The 22,757-nt window shown below is 40.3% G+C and overlaps 2 protein-coding genes across 3 annotated transcripts; both read left to right on the top strand.

Moving 5' to 3' along the window:
* The first annotated feature begins 500 nt into the window (after positions 1-500).
* Positions 501-4,779, top strand: LOC108415261 (E3 ubiquitin-protein ligase TRIM39-like). The gene is made up of 8 exons (XM_037533849.1): positions 501-771; positions 894-997; positions 1,200-1,789; positions 1,894-1,989; positions 2,824-3,057; positions 3,153-3,300; positions 3,603-3,629; positions 3,740-4,779. Exons 2-8 carry the CDS (start codon positions 988-990, stop codon positions 4,300-4,302), a joined length of 1,668 nt encoding a protein of 555 aa, XP_037389746.1. The 5' UTR covers positions 501-771; positions 894-987; the 3' UTR covers positions 4,303-4,779.
* Positions 4,780-16,762: 11,983 nt separating this feature from the next.
* On the top strand, positions 16,763-20,851 carry LOC108415258 (E3 ubiquitin-protein ligase TRIM39-like). 2 transcript variants are annotated; one of them, XM_037533868.1, is made up of 7 exons: positions 16,763-16,878; positions 17,312-17,901; positions 18,006-18,101; positions 18,915-19,148; positions 19,244-19,391; positions 19,690-19,716; positions 19,827-20,851. In XM_037533868.1, the coding sequence occupies exons 2-7, from the start codon at positions 17,314-17,316 to the stop codon at positions 20,372-20,374; spliced, it is 1,641 nt and encodes a 546-aa protein (XP_037389765.1). In that variant the 5' UTR covers positions 16,763-16,878; positions 17,312-17,313; the 3' UTR covers positions 20,375-20,851. The 2 variants fall into 2 exon arrangements, with proteins under 2 accessions (XP_037389765.1, XP_037389763.1); XM_037533866.1 differs by lacking the exon at positions 16,763-16,878 and adding an exon at positions 16,927-17,104.
* Positions 20,852-22,757: the final 1,906 nt, after the last annotated feature.

Here is a 22,757-nt window from a genome sequence, read left to right as displayed (position 1 = left end):
TAGTTCTAGATAAATGCAGTCTGGGAGATGATGGTGTTTTGCTGACCACAGTGTTACATTGATTCTTACAATTACAGAAGCTGATCTTCTTAATAAAGAGCTCTACTGTAGTTCTGGACATCTCCCTGCTGTCCTCTGCCTTGGTCACTGTGACTGTCTTTCATCAAGACCTCATTTACATGATTTACAGACTGGAAAATGAGTCTGTGTATCTTCACCAAGACCTTCAACACTGAAGATAAAACATCCTTTTATAAATCTGCTCCAGTGTGAACTGATGAGGGGTTTCACAGCGTTTTGAAGATGTTTTTGGTTATTGACTCTCATTCTGTACGTCTTCAGATCAAAATCTCAGACTCGGAAAACCAGCACTGCTGCAAAAGCCTAATGAATCTGTAAACCTGTTAAAAGTCATTAGTACCTGGTTAACTAGATAAATCTGAACATGGATGAATTAAATATTCTTTGTTCTAATATTTATTTCTTTGGAAAATACTGAGAAACAGGTGAATGTGCTGTAAGTCAGTTGGTGAATTTCTGCCGCCTGGTGGCCAAAACTGGAAGTGCAACAGACCAATGTCATGGTGAAGTGGGCATGGCCTCATGACGTCACTGCGAGAAATGAAAGTTAAGCAAAACTGTTTTATAAATAGAATCAAGATCATTTCAGCAGTACACGACCTTCAGTTTAAAGCTTCTTAAAGGACTTAAAGCCTCTGCTGAGGAACTGAAGGAGCAGAAAACCAGGACAAGAGAGAAAAAGAGAACCTGGTAATTTCTAAGAGCTGCTTTTCAGCACATTTCTACCTCTAACTACTGCTTACTTTATTAAACTGCTCAGAAAGCTGGAATCCGTCACCTGTGTTTTCACATGTGGAGCTGTTACTGTTCAGCTACAGAGAATCAGAGCAGACAGAGAGAGCGCTCACCACACAGAGGAGGATGTAGAGCACGGTTAATAGGAACAGTGTGAGGCTGATCAGCCAGATGAATGATGGTGATTAATGAGAACGGCCTTCCTGCTCAAACACATTCCAGTTATACAAAACCATAAAAAGGGTTTTCATCACATTTTCATTTCACATCGTCTTTTCATATTTTGTTCTTCACTCAACCCGTGAAGATAGAAGGGTGGACCTTCAACGTCCAGGACAACTTTTGTGGTTTCTAATCACCTCTCTGTGTCTCTTCTCTGTCAGTCATGGCTTCCTCCAGCAGTCTCCTGTCTGAAGATGAGCTCCAGTGCTCCATCTGTCTGGATGTGTTCACTGATCCAGTCTCTACTCCATGTGGACACAACTACTGCAGGGTCTGTCTCAAAGAGTACTGGGACAGCAGTTCATGCTGCCAGTGTCCAGTCTGTAAGGCAGAATTCCCAACAAGACCTGAACTGTCTGTGAACACGTTCATCTCTGGACTGGCTGCTCAGTTCAAGACGTCAGTTCAGGTCAAATCCAGCAGAGCTCCAGAGAAACGACCCTACAAACCTACAAATGTTCTGTGTGACTCCTGCAGTGAGGAGAAGCTGGAGGCTGTAAAGTCCTGTCTGGACTGTGGAGTCTCTTACTGTGAGACTCATCTAGCGCTTCATAAAACCACACCTAAACTGAAGAAGCACAAACTGATGGACCCTGTGGAGAACCTGGAAGACTACATCTGCCAGAAACATGAGAGACCCCTGGAGTTGTTCTGTAGAGATGACCACATGAGTGTGTGTCAGTTCTGCACTGAGACAGACCACAAGGCTCACAGCACTGTTCCTATAGAGGAGGAGAGTGGAGAGAAGAAGGTGAGAGACATTTAGAAAGAATTGGTAACTTTGTCTCCTGTTCAGTCCTTTTCATAAAAATCGTCTAACTGAATGAGAGCTTACAATTTATTTCTTCATCATAGACTCAGCTGGTGAAGACACAGGCAGAAGTTCAGCAGATGATCCAAAACCGACTGAAGAAGATTGAGGAAATCAAACAGTCTGCAGAAGTGAATAAAGTGAGTTTTTCAACAAAAAATCTTTTCAAAAAAAAAATCAAAAAAATTTCAATCTAAAAATCTAACATATACAGTGTGCAGGCTGAGCTGTAGTCAAGACCACTAGAGTTGAGTCTGAGTCAAAATTGAGATTAGATTAATAAAAAGTAGAAGAAAAAATGAAAATAATTTCTATTTCATAATATTTAATTACAGTCCTTATCATTGATTATCCACATTTTTAATATTAGTATTAATATGTTATCATTTCTACTGTCCTTTGTAAAACATACCACTAAATAATCAAACTTTGTACCTTTGTTCTTCTCCATCCCTCCTTCTTTACAACTCATTTAGAATCACCACCTAAAGCCAACAGAATATAAACCAAACAAAATACATCCGTTTGTGTCGTTAAAAGAAAACATAGTAATAATAACATTGTGATTTGCCCAGTTAAGTCATCCATGTCTAGTTAAGTCATCATGAAAAGATAATTACATCCTCATATGACAGCATATGACAGGGCTGGTTTACTGTTTGTCTGGTATCAGAAATGAGACAAGCAGCAGTTCTGAAAATGAACAGGTATGAAACTGAAAATCATCTCATTGGGTCTACTGCACAAAAGTATCATTGCACATGGTTTTGTTTATTTTTCCTTTTCTTTATATATTTGTTTGTTTTATTGTTTTGTTTGGTTAAAATTTAATATATTTTTTCTTTTACTTGTTCAGAGTTTTACTTCCTTCATTATTCTGCTGTTCTGTCATCTGGTTTCCATTAAGCGCTTTACGCTGTATTTCAATGGATGAAAGTTGCAAAAGTAATGTTACTACTATTGTCCCCTGTTAGAAAAGCTCAGAGAAGGAGAAAGCAGACGGTGTGGAGGTCTTCAGAGCTCTGCTGCACTGCATTGAGAGAAGCCAGACGGAGCTGCTTGAGGTGATGGAGGAGAAGCAGAAAGCAGCAGAGAGGCAGGCTGAAGAGTTCATTAAAGAGCTGGAGCAGGAAATCACTGAGCTAAAGAGGAGAGACACTGAGCTGGAGCAGCTCTCCCACACTGAGGACCACCTCCACCTCCTACAGGTCAGAGTCCCTCTGTTTCTCCATAGTAATGCAGTCCATCACAGGACAGCGCTGCCCATGCTGAGGGGTTTCTCCTCACTCCTGCTGGACTGTAGGTTTACCCGTCCCTCTGCAGCCCTCCACCCACCAAGAACTGGACTGAGGTCAGGATTAACTCTCATCTGAGGGTGGAGCCTCTGAGGAGAGCTCTGACTCGGCTTCAGAAAGACCTCAGTAAGGAGATGAAGAAGGTTGATGAGCATGGTGAGTATTTACTGGTTATTAAAACATTTTGATGTTCAGCAGAAAAAAAATATTGGTAGGAAGAAAAATTCAGGATTTCATCAAAATACAAATACCAGAAATGAATGTTTGTGTAAATCTAGCATTTAAATATTTAATTATTAAAGTTTTAATCTTTTAAAATTCCCATCCATGACATCACTGCACTGTCACTTAGTGTTAATATTAAATGCTGGTTTGTAGTCGATACTAATGAGGCATTTAATTTAGCTCAATATAGATTCTAATAACAAATGATGTCATCCTTTATTCTTCTAACACAGAAATGAAGAGAATTCAACAATATGCAGGTGTGTGGATTCTCACTGATACATAATATTATTGAGTAAAATATATGAGTCTGCATTAGTGTGAGTATGGTTAGTGTTAAAATGGGTTAAACTGTGTGTTTCTCTCTCAGTGGACGTGACTCTGGATCCTGATTCAGCTCATCCTAAACTCATCCTGTCTGATGACGGGAAACAAGTGAGACACGGAGACAAACGACAGAAACTCCCTGATAAACTAGAGAGGTTTGATTATTGTGTCTGTGTGCTGGGAAATGAGGGGTTCTCCTCAGGGAGATTTTACTATGAGGTTCAGGTCAGCGGGAAGACTGACTGGGATTTAGGAGTGACCACAGAGTCCAGTGACAGGAAAGGACAGATTATGGCCTGTCCTGAGAAAGGATACTGGACTGTGTTTCTAAGAAATGAGACTGAATATGAAGCTGTGGATTCTCCTTCTGTTCGCCTCTCCCTGAAACAGACTCCCCAGAAGGTGGGAGTGTTTGTGGATTATGAGGAGGGTCTGGTCTCCTTCTATGATGTTGAGTCCAGGTCTCATATCTACTCTTTCACTGGTCAGTCTTTCACTGAGAAACTCTATCCATACTTTAGTCCCTCTCTCGATAATAGAGGTAAAAACTCAGCACCACTGATCATCACACCTGTTAAACATCAGAAATCAGGTGAATTTCTATAAGAAAACATTTTTGTCAGAAACAAATCTGTCATTTGAAATGTTTGAGAGCATAAATAGAGAGTTTTAAACTCTTTATAACATTATGTAATTAATGAATTAACAAGCTAATAAATTAATAGATGATTTTTGATTCACTCATTTTGGAGAACTCTGTAAGTCAGTTGAACAGTGTTATAACACTGTTTATCACAGATCTCCTGTTAATGAACTGAAATGATCATAAAGCTCAAAATATCAGCTTCAGTTTGATGAACTTGATGTGGGAATCTCAGTCTTTTATATGAAGATGAAGCTCTGCGTCTTTTTGATTCGTGTAAATACTTAAAGTTATTATAAATTTACTCCAAATCCCAATAAAATAACATTTTAAACATCTAAACTCTCAAATCTAAGTGTTTAATAAATAAGCTTGAGCTGACTTTTAAGTTCAGTTGGAAACAATAACTGTAAGGACCGGCCGTTTTTGGTCCGTTTATGAAGAGGAACCAGAGAGTGGATCACCTGTCCAGTGGAGTCTCTCAGTAAAGCAAGGGCGCCCGGTGCAAGAAGACAGAACCACTCTTATAAGCAATCAAAGAGTTTATTGTCCTCTGCACACAAAAAAGAAGGGCACTCCTTCTTTTATACAAACACGTCCTGCCCTGTTGCGTACAAGCAAACAGGGTGGACCCAAATAAGTTGTCTAACAGTCATGAAATGCTAAGCTGACAGAAACACACTCACGGACCACCGGAACTGCCCAAGTGAGGGGGGCTTCTGCTCTGTGTACGATAATCTTACCTACAAAAGGGAACAAATGGTTCTGGACGGAATGTTGTCCCGATAAGAGGAGAAAGTTGTTTGTGCAAACTGCCAAGGACAGCAGCGATGCTTGCTGCAAAGTCTGCAGGTAGGTATAATCCATCTGAATATTAGAAGCCTACTACAAAAAGATAGAATGGATCATCTTAAAATCCTGGCTGCACAGTCTGATCCTGATATAATCGTTTTAACAGAGACCTGGCTTAGACACTGTACCACTGATGAAGATACAGCTTTAAATAATTTTATCCTCCATAGAAAAGACAGAGTTTCAAGGGCAGGGGGAGTTGCTATTTATACCCGTGTAAATTTACAAGCTAACGTTTTATGTGCAGTATCTAAAGAAAAATGTTATGAGTTCTTAGCCCCCCAGGTTTCACTCTGAAAAAATAACTCTTTTGTTTTAATTGGGATATACAGGCCTCCCTCTGCCCCACACTCTGCAGTCGAGGAATTAGCGGATCTTTTATCCAAATTTAGTGCTTCTGAATTGCTGGTCCTTGGTGATTTTAACCTCAACTGGCTTTCTAATGCATCCGATCACTTAAAGGAAATATGTGGCAATCTTAACCTAACACAGTTAATCAATGAACCGACTCGCCCAAATCTGAAAGAACCCACCAAGTCAACCCTCATAGATTTAATACTTTCCAATAAAGCTGACAAAATTACTGCCTCAGGAGTTTTTGAACTTGGCATAAGTGATCATTGTCCCATCGGATGCATTAGAAACAGTTGCACAAACAAAACAGGCTCTCGTTGGTGGTTAGAAGAAATTTTAATCATTTTAATGAGCAAGCTTTCCTTTCTGACTTAGCAATGAGTGAAATCCACCTTACACTAGAAATCTCCGATGTTGATGGGGCACTAAACCACTTCAGTAAAACTTTCCTAACAGTGGTAAACAAACATGCCCCGTTCAAAAAGTCAAGAATCAGAGACAGATCAAGTCCCTGGTTTACGGGTGAGGATTCCTCATTGTTTATGGCCAGAAATAAAGCTTGGTAAACTGCTAGACGCTCAGGGGAGAGAGACCATTGGCTTAGCTTTAGACAGCTGAGAAATAAATGTACTTCTGCTGTTAGAAAAGCTAAATCAGAATATTACTTTAGCTTAATCACCAGCACTAGAAACCCTCAAAACTTCTGGAAAATAGTAAATTCCCTAAAAAATAATTCCCCTCCTTTTCCAACAAACATTTCAGTTGACGATCAGCTGATTTCTGCCCAGAAGGAAATATGTCAAGCCTTTAACTCACATTTTGCTGCAGCCGGCCACATCTTTGATAAGAATAGCACAAACCCATTGAATAAAACTGATCTCAGCTCTACTGTTTCTAGAACGCATGGTCTTTTCTCACTCTAGCCATTTTCTCCATATTTAGTTGCTAATGCCCTGGCTAAAATTAATCCACGAAAAGCCACTGGAGAAGTTGGGCTGGACCCCTTTCTATTGCGTCTCGCAGCCCCGATTATTTTAGAATACATTTTATACATTTTTAATCTTTCAGTTTTATCTTGCAGAATTCCCAGGGTCTGGAAAACAGCTCATGTAATTCCTCTGCATAAAGGTGGTGAGACAACAGATCTGAATAATTATAGGCCAATCTTAAAACTTGTCGTGTTTAGCAAAAACGTTAGAATATCTAGTAAACCAGCAATTGAAATAATTTCTTCATGAAAATTCTGTTTTATCTAAATATCAGTCTGGTTTCAGAGAAGGTCACAGCACTATCTCTGCTACGACACTGGTTTTAAACAATCTTTATTCAGACATAGACAAGAGGAAACATTGTGCAGCTGTTTTTATTGACTTAACAAAAGCATTCGACACAGTTGATCACACTCTTCTTTTACTGAACTTAGAAAAGATTGGCTTTGATGCAACTGCGCTGGACTGGACCCAAAACTATCTCACTGACAGAAATCAATGTATGGCATTGAATAATTATAAATCAGAGTTGGTATCTGTATCTAAAGGTGTACCACAAGGTTCAATTTTGGGTCCAGTCTTATTTAATATCTACATAAATGATATTGCTACCTCTGCTTCAACCTCAGACTGCAAAATTCACCTTTATGCAGATGATACAATTTTATATTGCTCAGCTGATTCTATTCATGCTGCAACAAGAAAATTACAGAGCTCATTTAATGCTCTGCAGGTGGTGTTATATAAGCACAAATTAGTTTTAAATGCCACGAAAACTAAGTTCATGCTGTTTTAATACTGATTTTAGTGTGTGGAATTATTAGCCTTAGTATTGTTCATATTACTTTTTAAGATGTATTATGTCTTGCATTGAAAGCTTAATGGTTATATTGTACAATTCTAAGAGCTAAGAGTCAGCACATAAGGCTGTGTGCTGACTAATGTTGGAATACACAAGGACATCAGATAACAGGAAATACCTCGAAGCTGATAGTAGCAGACACTGGGATTAGCACACCACACATGTGGTTCATCTGGTCAGATAAGCAGAGCCATTGTCTGGAAAACGGGGGGAGTTGGTAAACACAGGGAATACCTTAAGCTGACCTTGCAGACGCGCTCACGTCTCGAGCGCATCCTTAAACTTTTATGATGTGGATTAGTGAGATGGACTAACGCACACATTGGAGGCTGGGGTAAGGAAAGAGCGGTCATGCGACTATAAAAAGGGAGTCAGATGAGAAGGGGTCAGAGCTTACTTGGGAGATACATGATGCATGTTCTCTGTTTGTAACCTCTCCAGAATTCTGTAATAAAACCGTTTGTTTCACTTCAGTCTGATCTACTCGTCTCATTTATTTTGCATCAACGAACACGCAGGACTGGTTTCGTCCACAAGTGCTGTAAATATTACTACCCTGGCAGGATCCACTATTGAGAGAGTCACGGAATATAAATACCTTGGCATATGGCTGGATGATAAACTCAGTTTTAAACCACACATTAATAAACTAGTCAGTAAATGCAGACAGAAGCTGGGTTATTTTTATAGACACAAGTCCTGTTTCCGCATGCACGCCAGAAAAAGACTAGTTGAAGCAACTCTACTATCAATGCTGGACTATGGTGACGTTATTTATAAATATGCTCCCTCCAGCTCTCTCAAATTACTGGACCCCGTGTATCACTCTGCCCTGAGGTTCATCACTGGAGATGCGTACAGAACTCACCACTGTGAGCTGTATGAAAAGTTGGGTGGCCCTCTTTAACAGTACGAAGGGAAAGACATTGGTTGATTTTTATTTATAAGACACTTTCCGGTCATTTGCCAGAATACATCACTTCATTGATGATTACAAATAACAGTAATTATCAGACTCGCTCTAGTAATTGGATCAGCTGCCAGGTACCAAGAGTTTTTACGGAACTGGGAAAATCTGCTTTTAGTTACAGTGCACCAGTGAGCTGGAATTCACTACAGGAAACACTAAAACTCAGGTCACTGGTGTCACTCAGTCATTTTAAACTTTTAATATCAAACCACCTACAGACAGCCTGTACCTGTTTTACTTAATTATATTTATTCGTAACTTTTATTTTTGTATTAGTTCTCCTTAGTTTTTTATCTCTTTTTATTTATTTATTTATTTCCTCTCATTTTATTTTAAGTTTTTATGATTACTTTTTTTTTTTTATTTGTGATATTGTATTATTACTTTAGTAATTTCTTATCTATTTTTGATCTTAATTTCTTACCATTTAAAATCTCAAGTTCTATTTTTATCTACTTTTATCTTTTATTCACTGTTATTTTAAATTTTCTTTTAATTTAAAATGATTAAATGTAGTTATTATTTTCTGTGTCATGTCAATCCCTGTTTTTGTAAATGCTCAGCTACACTGAAAATGAGGGTTGCCCTCAATGTACTTCCGAGTCAAAATAAAGGTTGATTGATTGATTGATTGATTGAACACCGAAAACCTCACGGTGCGTCCGCACTCCTCACTAGATACTGTCTCTTCCGCTTTAATGCGTTTACTTCTGTTACCACACGACGCCTCCAGTCCCACTCTAGACGTGCATGACTGCGAGACCCGTCTGGCCGGTGAAACTTCTATTCGCCCTGACGTGTCTTCCACCCCGTTGCCTTCTGGCCTTGCATTTTATGTTGATGGATCCACTATATACACGGACAGCCGTTACGCTTTTGCTGTAGTTCATGATTTTGGGGGAATCTGGCATCAACGCGGTTTCGTTACTACTGATAACAAACCCATTTCCCATGCGTTGCTTATCGAGGACCTGATCAGGGCTAGCTTCCTGCCCTCCCGACTGGCCGTTCTTAAAGTTCGCGCTCACCAGCATAGTAGCGACCCCGACTCTGTTGGTAACAATACCGCCGACTCTGCCGCGAAACGCGGAGCTCTTCATGGCCCCACTTGCCCTTTTATGAACTCGGCTTCCTTCTCCTGTGCTGCACTCACGGTTGACTTACTTCCTGGTCTTGATCTTGACTGTATTCAGGCCACCGCCTCGGACTCTGATATCAAGCATTGGCTGTCATGGCCTACGATCCAGCCGTCAAACCGTTGCGCGACGCCCGGGGCAGGCTGTGCCTGTCCACACATTGTGTTCCGTTCCTCGTTCCCGATTTTCATGGTATTTCACATCGGGAACGAAGCGGGGTAAAGCATGACATGTCCGAATTGTTTTGCATTCACAATTTGAACTCTGCCGTTGATCGCATATTAGACCGTTGTCTTACATGTGCACAGAATAACCCAAAACCAGCCGGACAGCATCAAGTTCTTCCTAAACCGGAAACACCTTTCCAAGAATGGCAAATCGATTTCACACACATGACGACTGTAGGGCCTCACAAATATTTACTGGTCTTAGTAGATACATTTTTCGTTGGACAGAGGCTTTCCCATGCAATAAAGAAAATGCAAATACAGTCGTGACAAAACTATGCCAAGAAATCATACCGCGTTACATCGTTGTCCCCTTAGGAATAGACTCCGACAAAGGCACACCGTTCACCTCCAAAGTCACACAGATGCTCGCGAAGCACCTGAGCATAGACTGGGCTTTCCACATCCCCTATCACCCTCAATCCTCGGGTATGGTCGAAAGGGTTAATCGGACTATAAAAGGGCGGTTACGAAAAGCCATGCAGACGCAGAACACTAACAATTGGGTGAAGGTTTTACCTGTAGTTTTGGCCAAACTGCGGATGGCGCGCACAGACACTCTGGGTGGTCTGTCGCCATAGGAAATTGTCATGGGACGACCATTCCCCCTCCCATGGTGTCAGAAAACGGCTCTGGGGGGAACGGCGGACTTGGATGTGCGTCGCAGCGAGTACACCGCAGGGTTGTTAACTGTTCTGAATGAATACTGGGAAAGGGTCAACTAAACTATCACAGACCCTCCCAAGGTCCCAACACATGCTTTTAAGCCGGGCTATCAGGTATTGGTCAAGAAATTTGAGAGAAAGGGTTTTTCAGACTCCCCTTTCTCTGAACCCACTACTGTACTCGCTGTCACACGCACGGGGGTATTAACCGATCGTTTTCCACAGTGGAGTCATGCCTCCAGATGTCAGTCAGCCCCGCAGTGATGTACATGATAGACGTCTAAATATTTTTGTTTCCTGTCTCTAACCTGTCCTGTGTTACAGAAGTATATTGCTGTTAATATTAATCCTGTGCCTGGTGGAACGTGCTGGCGGATCCCCCATGGATAAGGTTTTCTGGCAGTATGCTAACTGGACTGCCAAGCAGTACACCAATGACTCCTGCTATGTGTGTCACCTGATGCCTTCCTGTGTGAACAAGCACTCCATGGCCACGGCCCCTCTGGATCTCTCTGCTACTCTGCAGGCTGTAGCACACACCTGTCTGTCTCCTGACTGCTTGAATGTTACTCATTATGATTACCCTCACATTAATTATTCTCTTTCTTTATCACAGGATTTTTGTTCTAAAACTCACGACACTACAGATCTTGCTACATGTTTGCAGTACATTCTTAAATATGTCCTTACTAACTCCTTACTAACTCCTTATTAACTACTTACTCCTTATTTTGCCATGGCTGTCCCCTTTATCTGTATGGTTTTGCTTTTGTTGTGTTTGGGCCCTTGTTTTTTTCAGATGCCTCATGGAAAGGGTCTACGCGCTGGCCTCTGCGATGCGACCCCCACGGCCCGTACACCAGCCTCTCATCTCCAGCACCAACAATATGTATGTGTGCTCTCACGCACCACAGTAACTTGCCATGTTATGCCCCACCAGTTGGTGAGGCATAAAAGAGGGGAATGAAAGGGTTAACTCTGCTCCAACTCTGCTCTAAGCAGACTTTGCAGCAAGCATCGCTGCTGTCCTTGGCAGTTTGCACAAACAACTTGCTCCTCTTATCGGGACAACATTCCGTCCAGAACCATTTGTTCCCTTTTGTAGGTAAGATTATCGTACACAGAGCAGAAGCCCCCCTCACTTGGGCAGTTCCGGTGGTCCGTGAGTGTGTTTCTGTCAGCTTAGCATTTCATGACTGTTAGACAACTTATTTGGGTCCACCCTGTTTGCTTGTACGCAACAGGGCAGGACGTGTTTGTATAAAAGAAGGAGTGCCCTTCTTTTTTGTGTGCAGAGGACAATAAACTCTTTGATTGCTTATAAGAGTGGTTCTGTCTTCTTGCACCGGGCGCCCTTGCTTTACTGAGAGACTCCACTGGACAGGTGATCCACTCTCTGGTTCCTCTTCATAAACGGACCAAAAACGGCCGGTCCTTACAATAACCAAATCGAGGAAATGTGTGTGTTAGCATGAGCTCTGTGTTCATGTTGTCTGTTTTTATTTCAGTCTGTTTAAAGCATGAAACGCTCAAGTTTCAATGAAGCTGTATTAAATGTCAAATTAAGCTCTACAAAAGAAATAAACAGATCTACTGAACTTCTCAAAGCTCCATCAAGTGTTTTGATGTCAGTGCAGTTTTCCTGAGGATTTATGCACAGTAGAACTTTCTCGGCAGGCTCCTCCGTACCGTGCCCTCCTCAAATATTGGCCCCCTTAATAAACCAGAGCAAAACAGACTGTAAAGACGTCTTCATTTCTGATCCTTTTGGTTTTTCTTTTTAAATATAAACAGACTTAGGTAGGTGAAGGCAGTGTTGGGAGTCTTGCCCAAAGACTCTTGGTATAGTATATTATAGTATAGTATAGGGTGTTTACCTAGGCAGGGATTGACCCCCAGCCTACAGCATGAAGGTTCTACCCACTACGCTTTACACAACCTATATACAGGCGGGGATTGACCCCCAGCCTACAGCATGAAGGTTCTACCCACTACGCTATACACAACCTATATACACGCTATATACAATTGTGTCTATAAACCATTACCCCACCTCCACCAGCTTGAACTCTTCCCACAAGCCAGACTGGATCTGTGGATTCATGCCGTTTTTGACAAACGCTGAATGTCACATGTCATTGTTTGACAAATTGTCAAAGAATCCTTGAAGTAGCATCTTTTTTAAGAGTAAATATAAGACTCAGTAGATGTTAATCGTTGGCGCCATCTGTTGGTGGAAGGCTGTAATAATTCTGGTTGGTGGAGCTGTAAGCTAGAAATGTCTGTATTCAAATAAACAGTAATACAGAGTTCATTGGAAACCTCCTATAAAAAACAACACAACACAGGGAACATGGAGCCCATGATAATAATAATAATAGTAATAATAATAATAATAATAATAAATCATTTTCAAATCATAGTGTCATGCCTTCATTAATGACCTAAGAGAGAAAGAAACAGAACACACACCTAATTTCTTCATGTTCTTTATATGGAACATCTGCTCTAAAATTCAATCACTTATTGTTATTAAGCTCTTCAAAAGTAAAGACACTGTGGGAGCATTAGTTAGCAAATCCCCTTTGCTCCATAAGGTATACCAGGCAGCTACAAACCCTCGCCTGGATGCAGCTACAAACCCTTTCCTGGATGCAGCTACAAACCCTTGTTTGGATGCAGCTACAAACCCTCGCCTGGATGCAGCTACAAACCCTCGCCTGGATGCAGCTACAAACCATCGCCTGGATGCAGCTACAAACCCTCGCCTGGATCCAGCTACAAACCCTCGCCTGGATGCAGCTACAAACCCTCGCCTGGATGCAGCTACAGGCCTCACCAAACTTTTAACTAAACTTGTGAATTAAAAGAAATCAGGTTTCTAAAGTTTGCACCAATGCAGAACTTCCACCATTCAAAGGGGTTCATTTCAAAAAACCTGGAGACACCAAAAACGAGGTTGTTATGAGAATCCATAACAAAGTTATCCTTCTTAGATTTTATTGACAATTCAGATGTGGAGCTACATCACCCCAAATGGTGAGAATGAGGCACAACACAGCAGCACCGTAAGGACATGTGCTTATGAAGAACCCAGGGAAACTTGATGCATTGTCAAAATTTATATAATCTGTAAGCAATACTACTTAGTTTATTAATTTTATTGTTGTGTATAAGCTAAAACCTATCTTTTTCTTCTTTTAATTCATAGTGTATAACTTTGATAACACATCAAGACAACCTTTTCAGAGTTTAGACCATTGACAAGTACACTATATTTCCAGAAGTATTCCCTCGTCTGCCATCACACACATATGAACTTGAGTGGAATCCCATTCTTAACCCATACGGTTCATATATATGTAACACCCTGCCTAACTCTCTGTGAAATAAAGGCAGCGCCCTGGGTCCCATTTACTAGGGGTGATGAACACGATATGTTACAATTTGTTTGATGTAAACGAAATGAAATGGACTTAGTAGGCTCTAATGAAATTCAACTCAAAACGCCACCGGATGTCTCCCTTTTCTCTCCCAGCCCAATAAATTTTTAGTGCTTCATATAATATTCCTTAGTCTGAAGACCTATATGAACGCAACATATAAAATGGAGTAGTAAAGTACTAAAGGGAGATTTTGTATTTAGTGGTGCTATAGCTGTATCTAAAACAAAAGCTAGATCAGATGAGAACACAGAGAACCAAAACAATAAGTTTTATGTCGTAGCCAACTTGTACTGTGACAATAGTATGAATTAGAAGAGCTGAATTTTCAGTTTTAAAGAAAATGAAATATACTTCAGATGAATATTATTGTCCAAACCTCAAAAGGTAGAATGTTATATATGTATCCATGGTACTAATTACCAACTATCTGAAACCCAAAATCAGATTCACAGCTCTGATCCAATACACATAACTAGTTACTCCATAAATGACAATATTACCTATCTGATATCATTGGACTCACACTCACTCAGACATGTAGGAAAACAAAACGCCGCAGGCCTGGATCGCAGCTCGTAGCGCGTTGAGGCTCAAAACATTTATAACCACTTCACTTACTTAATGTAAGCAACACAAAACTTTCTGGGGTGCAAGTGTAACCTTGTACACAAGGTCTAAACCACCTTGTATGTACAATAAGGGATTAACGAGAAACTTGTTTTATGTGGGTCCGATAGCAATGTACTACCACAGAGTCTGAATAAAGAAATATCAGGCCCAAGCACACCGTGGTAGGAACTTTTGTTTTTACTGTCAGTGTACCAATGCAATGAACTGAACATCAATGTGGGTGGGGTTCACCTTAATGCAGTCCTTTTGTACCGAAATACAAAAAAATAGTCTTTAGGCCTTTCTGTTCAAAAAAAAAAAATTCACCTGCAGGTAAAAAAAAATCTTGAAGAAAAAAAATGTGTAAGAATGTGAAACGCGCGCGCTCTTACTAGGATCCTTATAAAAAATACAGCAGCAACAAATCCTCACGGGTCCGTTTGCATGGCATCAGCAGTCGGTCAGCATCATAGGGCACAGCAGAGCAGTCCCACAGAGCAAGATCTCTCCCATCTAGCATAAAATCAGGGTATTAGTGAGGTTATATGGATGAAACCTGTGTTTTGGCTGACGAGCTCTCTCCTCTCCCTCCAATCTGCTGGGTTCACCCCGGACTCACTGAGCATGCGCAGCAGCGTAAACTACGCCAATAATCTTTTCCCCTTATTTATTTATTATTATTATTCATCTATTTCTTTTCTTTTTAATTAATGTACTTTACTATCATTTTCTGAGGAGGTTAATTTTTTTTTTTTAGAGTGGATTACAACTTATTTGATGATTAATATTTTGAGTGGGTTACACAAGCACAGTATTCACGACCTCTAGCGAAAGTTGGGGGTCTCTGGTGCGAGCAGGTGGGCGTAGGAACAGGCCGACAGCAGATCCGGCTGAGAGCGAGGGTCGTGCAAATGGTGAACCGTCCAGGCAGCCGCTTACAGCCCTCTCTTTAGCGGCTCCAGTTCCGTGCAGCTCATTGGGCTTTCCAGTAACGCTCTCCGGGTCCTTAGCCAATGTTCTTAAAAGTGTCTCCGAGGTGGTCGAACTGTCCGTCCACCACATTTTGGGACACCTTTGAAACCCGAACTAACTGCGTTACCGCGTGGTTGAACTCGCTTAGCTCACTCTCTCTCTTTCCGCTCTCCATGCAGCTCCTAGTCCCGCCCACAAATCAGACTTTTTTATTGACAGATGACAGAACCAATCACCTAGCACAACCACAACCACAAACACACACACACACACACACACACACACACACACACACACACACACATATATATATATATATATATACTGTATATATACACATCTCAAGGGAAAAAGTGTGTGAGCGCATACCAACTACTGCACAAATTAAAATGAGCTTTTCTAGAATGTCCTATGGAACAAAATAAATAAATGAATTCTATAATTGGGAAATTCGACTAGGTTACATATATATATATATATATATATATATATATATATATATATATTAAAAATCGGGTTTAATATGTGATATGTTGTCTTTGTACTATTTACAATTGAATATAGGGTTTAAATGATCTGCACATCATTGCACTGCGTATGAACCCTTTTGGAAACGGGGTTGTAGTTTAATCCAGTGTAAAAGTGGGCTTTTCTTTTATTCCCATTAGACTCGATGTTTAAAACACAGCCCAGAGTAGTTTGTTATATTGTTTTCTTTTCTTTGGTTCTGTTCTGTCCTCTGGATCAGATTAGCCCACCTGCACTCCATCCTTCTGTAACTCACTGACTGCACGTTGGGGTTTAGTTTGCCTGAATCTGCAGATCTTCCTGTTCTTTGTTTATTGGTAATAAAAACTCTGACTGTTTGTGTTCATCCAGTTTCTGACCACAGTGTTTGAAGGTCTGGGTACATTGATTCTTACACTTACAGAAGCTGATCTTCTCAATAAAGAGCTCTACTGTAGTTCTGGACGTCTCCCTGCTGTCCTCTGCCTTGGTCACTGTGACTGTCTCTCATCAAGACCTCATTTACATGATTTAAAGACTGGAACATGAGTCTGTGTATCTTCACCAAGACCTTCAACACTGAAGATAAAACGTCCTTTTATAAATCTGCTCCAGTGTGAACTGATGAAGGTTTTCACAGCGTTTGTTTTAATATTTATTTCTTTGGAAAATACTGAGAAACAGGTGAATATGCTGTAAGTCAGTTGGTGAATTTCCGCCGCCTGGTGGCAAAAACCTGGAAGTGCAACAAACCAACGTCATGGCGAAATGGGCTTGGCCTCATGACGTCACTGCGAGAAACGAAAGTTAAGCAAAACTGTTTTATAAATAGAATCCAGATCATTTCAGCAGGACACGACCTTCAGTTTAAAGCTCCTTAAAGGACTTAAAGCCTCTGCTGAGGAACTGAAGGAGCAGAAAATCAGGCCAAGAGAGAAAAAGAGAAACTGGTAATTTCTAAGAGCTGCTTTTCAGCACATTTCTACCTCTAACTACTGCTTACTTTATTAAACTGCTCAGAAAGCTGGAATCTGTCACCTGTGTTTTCACATGTGGAGCTGTTACTGTTCAGCTACAGAGAATCAGAGCAGACAGAGAGAGCGCTCACCACACAGAGGAGGATGTAGAGCACGGTTAATAGGAACAGTGTGAGGCTGATCAGCCAGATGAATGATGGTGATTAATGAGAACATCACGGTCTTCCTGCTCAAACCCATTCCCGTTATACAAAACCATAAAAAGGGTTTTCATCACATTTTCATTTCACATCGTCTTTTCATATTTTGTTCTTCACTCAACACGTGAAGTTAGAAGGGTTGACCTTCAACGTCCAGGACATCTTTTGTGGTTTCTAATCACCTCTATGTGTCTCTTCTCTGTCAGTCATGGCTTCCTCCAGCAGTCTCCTGTCTGAAGATCAGCTTCAGTGCTCCATCTGTCTGGATGTGTTCACTGATCCAGTCTCTACTCCATGTGGACACAACTACTGCAGGGTCTGTCTCAAAGAGTACTGGGACAGCAGTTCACGCTGCCAGTGTCCAGTCTGTAAGGCAGAATTCCCAACAAGACCTGAACTGTCTGTGAACACGTTCATCTCTGCACTGGCTGCTCAGTTCAAGAAGTCAGTTCAGGTCAAATCCAGCAGAGCTCCAGAGAAACAACCCTCCAAACCTACAAATGTTCTGTGTGACCTCTGCAGTGAGGAGAAGCTGGAGGCTGTAAAGTCCTGTCTGGACTGTGGAGTCTCTTACTGTGAGACTCATCTGACGCCTCATAAAACTGCAGCTAAACTGAAGAAACACAAACTGATGGACCCTGTGGAGAACCTGGAGGACTACATCTGCCAGAAACATGAGAGACCCCTGGAGTTGTTCTGTAGAGATGACCAGAAGTGTGTGTGTCAGTTCTGCACTGAGACAGACCACAAGACTCACAGCACTGTTCCTATAGAGGAGGAAAGTGGAGAGAGGAAGGTGAGAGACATTTAGAAAGAATTGGTAACTTTGTCTCCTGTTCAGTCCTTTCAATAAAAATCGTCTAACTGAATGAGAGCTTACAATTTATTTCTTCATCATAGACTCAGCTGCTGAAGGCACAGGCAGAAGTTCAGCAGATGATCCAAAACCGACTGAAGAAGATTGAGGAAATCAAACAGTCTGTAGAAGTGAATAAAGTGAGTTTTTCAACAAAAAAAAATCTCATTTTCATCTAAAAATCTAATATATACAGTGTGCAGGCTGAGCTGTAGTCAAGACCACTAGAGTCGACTCTGAGTCAAGACTGAGATTAGATTAATAAAAAGTAGAAGAAAAAATGAAAATAATTTCTATTTCATAATATTTAATTACAGTCCTTATCATTGATTATCCATGTTTTTAATATTAGTATTAATATGTTATAATTTCTAATGTCTTTTGTAAAACATACCACTAAATAATCAAACTTTGTACCTTTGTTCTTCTCCATCCCTCCTTCTTTCCAACTCATTTAGAATCACCACCTAAAGCCAACATAATATAAACCAAACAAAATACATCCGTTTGTGTCGTTAAATGAAAACATAGTAATAATAACATTGTGATCTGCCCAGTTAAGTAATCCATGTCTAGTTAAGTCATCATGAAAAGATAATTACATCCTCATACGACAGCATACGACAGGGCTGGTTTACTGTTTGTCTGGTATCAGAAATGAGACAAGCAGCAGTTCTGAAAATGAACAGGTATGAAACTGAAAGTGATCTCATTGGGTCTACTGCACAAAAGTACCATTGCACATGGTTTTGTTTATTTTTCCTTTTCTTTATATATTTGTTTGTTTTATTGTTTTGTTTGATTAAAATTTAATATATTTTTTCTTTTACTTGTTCAGAGTTTTACTTCCTTCATTATTCTGCTGTTCTCACATACTAGGTTTCCATTAAGCGCTTTAAGCCGTATTTCAATGGAGTTGCAAAAGTAATGTTACTCCTATTGTCCCCTGTTAGAAAAGCTCAGAGAAGGAGAAAGCAGACCGTGTGGAGGTCTTCAGAGCTCTGCTGCGCTGCATTGAGAGAAGCCAGACGGAGCTGCTTGAGGTGATGGAGGAGAAGCAGAAAGCAGCAGAGAGGCAGGCTGAAGAGTTCATTAAAGGGCTGGAGCAGGAAATCACTGAGCTAAAGAGGAGAGACACTGAGCTGGAGCAGCTCTCCCACACTGAGGACCACCTCCACCTCATACAGGTCAGAGTCCCTCTGTTTCTCCATAGTAATGCAGTCCATCACAGGACAGCGCTGCCCATCCTGAGGGGTTTCTCCTCACTCCTGCTGGATTGTAGGTTTACCCGTCCCTCTGCAGCCCTCCACCCACCAAGAACTGGACTGAGGTCAGGATTAACTCTCATCTGAGGGTGGAGCCTCTGAGGAGAGCTCTGACTCAGCTTCAGGGAGAACTCAGTAAGGAAATGGAGAAGCTTGAAGAGATTGGTGAGTATTTACTGATCAGACATTTTGATGTTCAGCAGAAAAATAATATTGGTAGGAAGAAAAATTCAGGACTTCATCAAGATACAAATACCAGAAATGAATGTTTGTGTAAATCCGGCATTTAAATATTTAATTATGAGATTTTCAATCTTTTAAAATTCCCATCCATGACATCACTGCACTGTCACTTAGTGTTAATATTAAATGCTGGTTTATAGTCGATACTAATGAGGCATTTAATTTTGCTCAATATAGATTCTAATAACAAATGATGTCATCCTTTATTCTTCTAACACAGAAATGAAGAGAATTCAACAATATGCAGGTGTGTGGATTCTCACTGATACATAATATTATTGAGTAAAATATATGAGTCTGCATTAGTGTGAGTATGGTTAGTGTTAAAATGGGTTAAACTGTGTGTTTCTCTCTCAGTGGACGTGACTCTGGATCCTGATTCAGCTCATCCTCAACTCATCCTGTCTGATGACGGGAAACAAGTGAGAGTTGGAGACAAACGACAGAATCTCCCTGATAAACCAGAGAGGTTTGATTATTGTGTCTGTGTGCTGGGAAAGGAGGGGTTCTCCTTAGGGAGATTTTACTATGAGGTTCAGGTCAGAGGGAAGACTGACTGGGATTTAGGAGTGACCACAGAGTCTAGTGACAGGAAAGGACAGATTATGGCCTGTCCTGAGAAAGGATACTGGATTGTGTTTCTAAGAAATGAGACTGAATATGAGGCTGTGGACTCTCAGCGTGTTCCCCTCTCCCTGAAACAGACTCCCCAGAAGGTGGGAGTGTTTGTGGATTATGAGCAGGGTCTGGTCTCCTTCTTTGATGTTGAGTCCAGGTCTCATATCTACTCTTTCACTGGTCAGTCTTTCACTGAGAAACTCTATCCATACTTTAGTCCCTCTCTCGATAATAGAGGTAAAAACTCAGCACCGCTGATCATCACACCTGTTAAACATCAGAAATGAGGTGAACTTCTTTAATAAAACATTTTTGTCAGAAACAAATCTGTCATTTGAAACATTTGAGAGCATAAATAGAGAGTTTTAAACTCTTTATAACATAATGTAATTAATGAATTAATTAACAAGCTAATAAATTAATAGACGATTTTTGATTCACTCATTTTGGAGAACTCTGTAAGTCAGTTGAACAGTGTTATAACACTGTTTATCACAGATCTCCTTTTAATGAACTGAAATGATCATAAAGCTCAAAATATCAGCTTCAGTTTGATGAACTTGATGTGGGAATCTCAGTCTTTTATATGAAGATGAAGCTCTGCGTCTTTTTGATTCGTGTAAATGCTTAAAGTTATTATAAATTTACTCCAAATCCCAATAAAATAACATTTTAAACATCTAAACTCTCAAATCTAAGTGTTTAATCAATAAGCTTGAGCTGACTTTTAAGTTCAGTTGGAAACAATAAACAAATCGCGGAAATGTGTGTGTTAGCATGAGCTCTGTGTTCATGTTGTCTGTTTTTATTTCAGTCTGTTTAAAGCATGAAACGCTCAAGTTTCAATGAAGCTGTATTAAATGTCAAATTAAGCTCTACAAAAGAAATAAACAGATCTACTGATCTTCTCAAAGCTCCATCAAGTGTTTTGATGTCAGTGCAGTTTTCCTGAGGATTTATACACAGTAGAACTTTCTCTGCAGGCTCCTCCGTACCATGCCCTCCTCAAATATCGGCCCCTTAATAAACCAGAGCAAAACAGACTGTAAAGACTTCTTCATTTCTGATCCTTTTGGTTTTTCTTTTTAAATATAAACAGACTTAGGTAGGTGAAGGCAGTGTTGGGAGTCTTGCCCAAAGACTCTTGCTATAGTATAGAGTGTATAGTATAGAGTGTATAGTATAGTATAGTATAGTATAGTATAGTATAGGTTGTATAGTATAGTACAGTACAGTATAGGGTGTTTACCCTATGGATTGACCCCCAGCCTACAGCATGAAGGTTCATCCCACTACGCTATACACAACCTATATACACGTTATATACAATTGTGTCTATAAACCATTACCCCACCTCCACCAGCTTGAACTGTTCCCACAAGCCAGACTGGATCTGTGGATTCATGCTGTTTTGGACAAACGCTGAATGTCATGTCATTGTTGACAAATCGTCAAAGAATCCTTGAAGTAGCATCTTTTTTAAGAGTAAATATAAGACTCAGTAGATTTTAATGGTTGGCGCCATCTGTTGGTGGAAGGCTGTAATAACTCTGGTTGGTGGAGCTGTAAGCTAGAAATGGAACATGGAGCCCATAATAATAATAATAATAATAATAATGATAAATCATTTTCAATTCAGTGTCATGCCTTCATTAATGACCTAAGAGAGAAAGAAACAGAACACACACCTAATTTCTTCATGTTCTTTTTATGGAACATCTGCTCTAAAATTCAGTCACTTATTATTATTAAGCTCTTCAAAGTAGTCAAAGTCTATTGTGTTTCAGATTTCAGGCTGTTATATTTAGCATATTTAAAATTGTTTTCACTGAGTTTAACCTGCTCTGGAACAGTTTTTACTATTGAACTACCTCACTGAAATACTAGCAGCACAATTTAGGTATACAACGTTAAACAGTAGGAATGTATTTTGTACAACATTGTTTCCAGAAAAGTGTAGCCAACACCACCATCTGGTTGAGCCAAAGGCACTGCTGTTCAGAAGAATTTTCCACATGACCCAAACTACAAGCTGTGGTTCCACAAAGCCTGAGGTAGAAGCCATAAAACAGGATTAAGTTGCCAACAAGTTTTACAGCTATTAAGAATGTTACCTTGGGAGTCTGGAGTCTGGGAGGTTAGAAACTCCCCTTTGCTCCATAAGGTATACCAGGCAGCTACAAACCCTCGCTTGGATGCAGCTACAAACCCTCGCCTGGATGCAGCTACAAATCCTCGCCTGGATGCAGCTACAAACCCTTGCCTGGATGCAGCTACAAATCCTTGCCTGGATGCAGCTACAAACCCTACAGCAGCACCGTAAGGACATGTGCTTATGAAGAACCTAGGGAAACTTGATGCATTGTCAGCTTGATTGTCAAAATTTATATAATCTGTAAGCAACACTACTTAGTTTATTAATTTTATTGTTGTGTATAACCTAAAACGTATCTTTTTCTTCTTTTAATTCATAGTGTATAACTTTGATAACATATCGAGACAACCTTTTCAGAGTTTAGACCATTGACAAGTACATTATATTTCCAAAAGTATTCGTCTGCCTTCACACACATATGAACTTGAGTGGAATCCCATTCTTAACCCATACGCTTCATATATATATATATATATATATATATATATATATATATATATATATAACACCCTGCC

The sequence above is a fragment of the Pygocentrus nattereri genome, chromosome 2, assembly GCF_015220715.1.
Source record: "Pygocentrus nattereri isolate fPygNat1 chromosome 2, fPygNat1.pri, whole genome shotgun sequence".
In the NCBI taxonomy this organism is placed as follows: Eukaryota; Metazoa; Chordata; class Actinopteri; order Characiformes; family Serrasalmidae; genus Pygocentrus; species Pygocentrus nattereri.
Note: the sequence above shows the minus strand (reverse complement) of the source record. Positions and strands in the feature narration are given on the sequence as shown.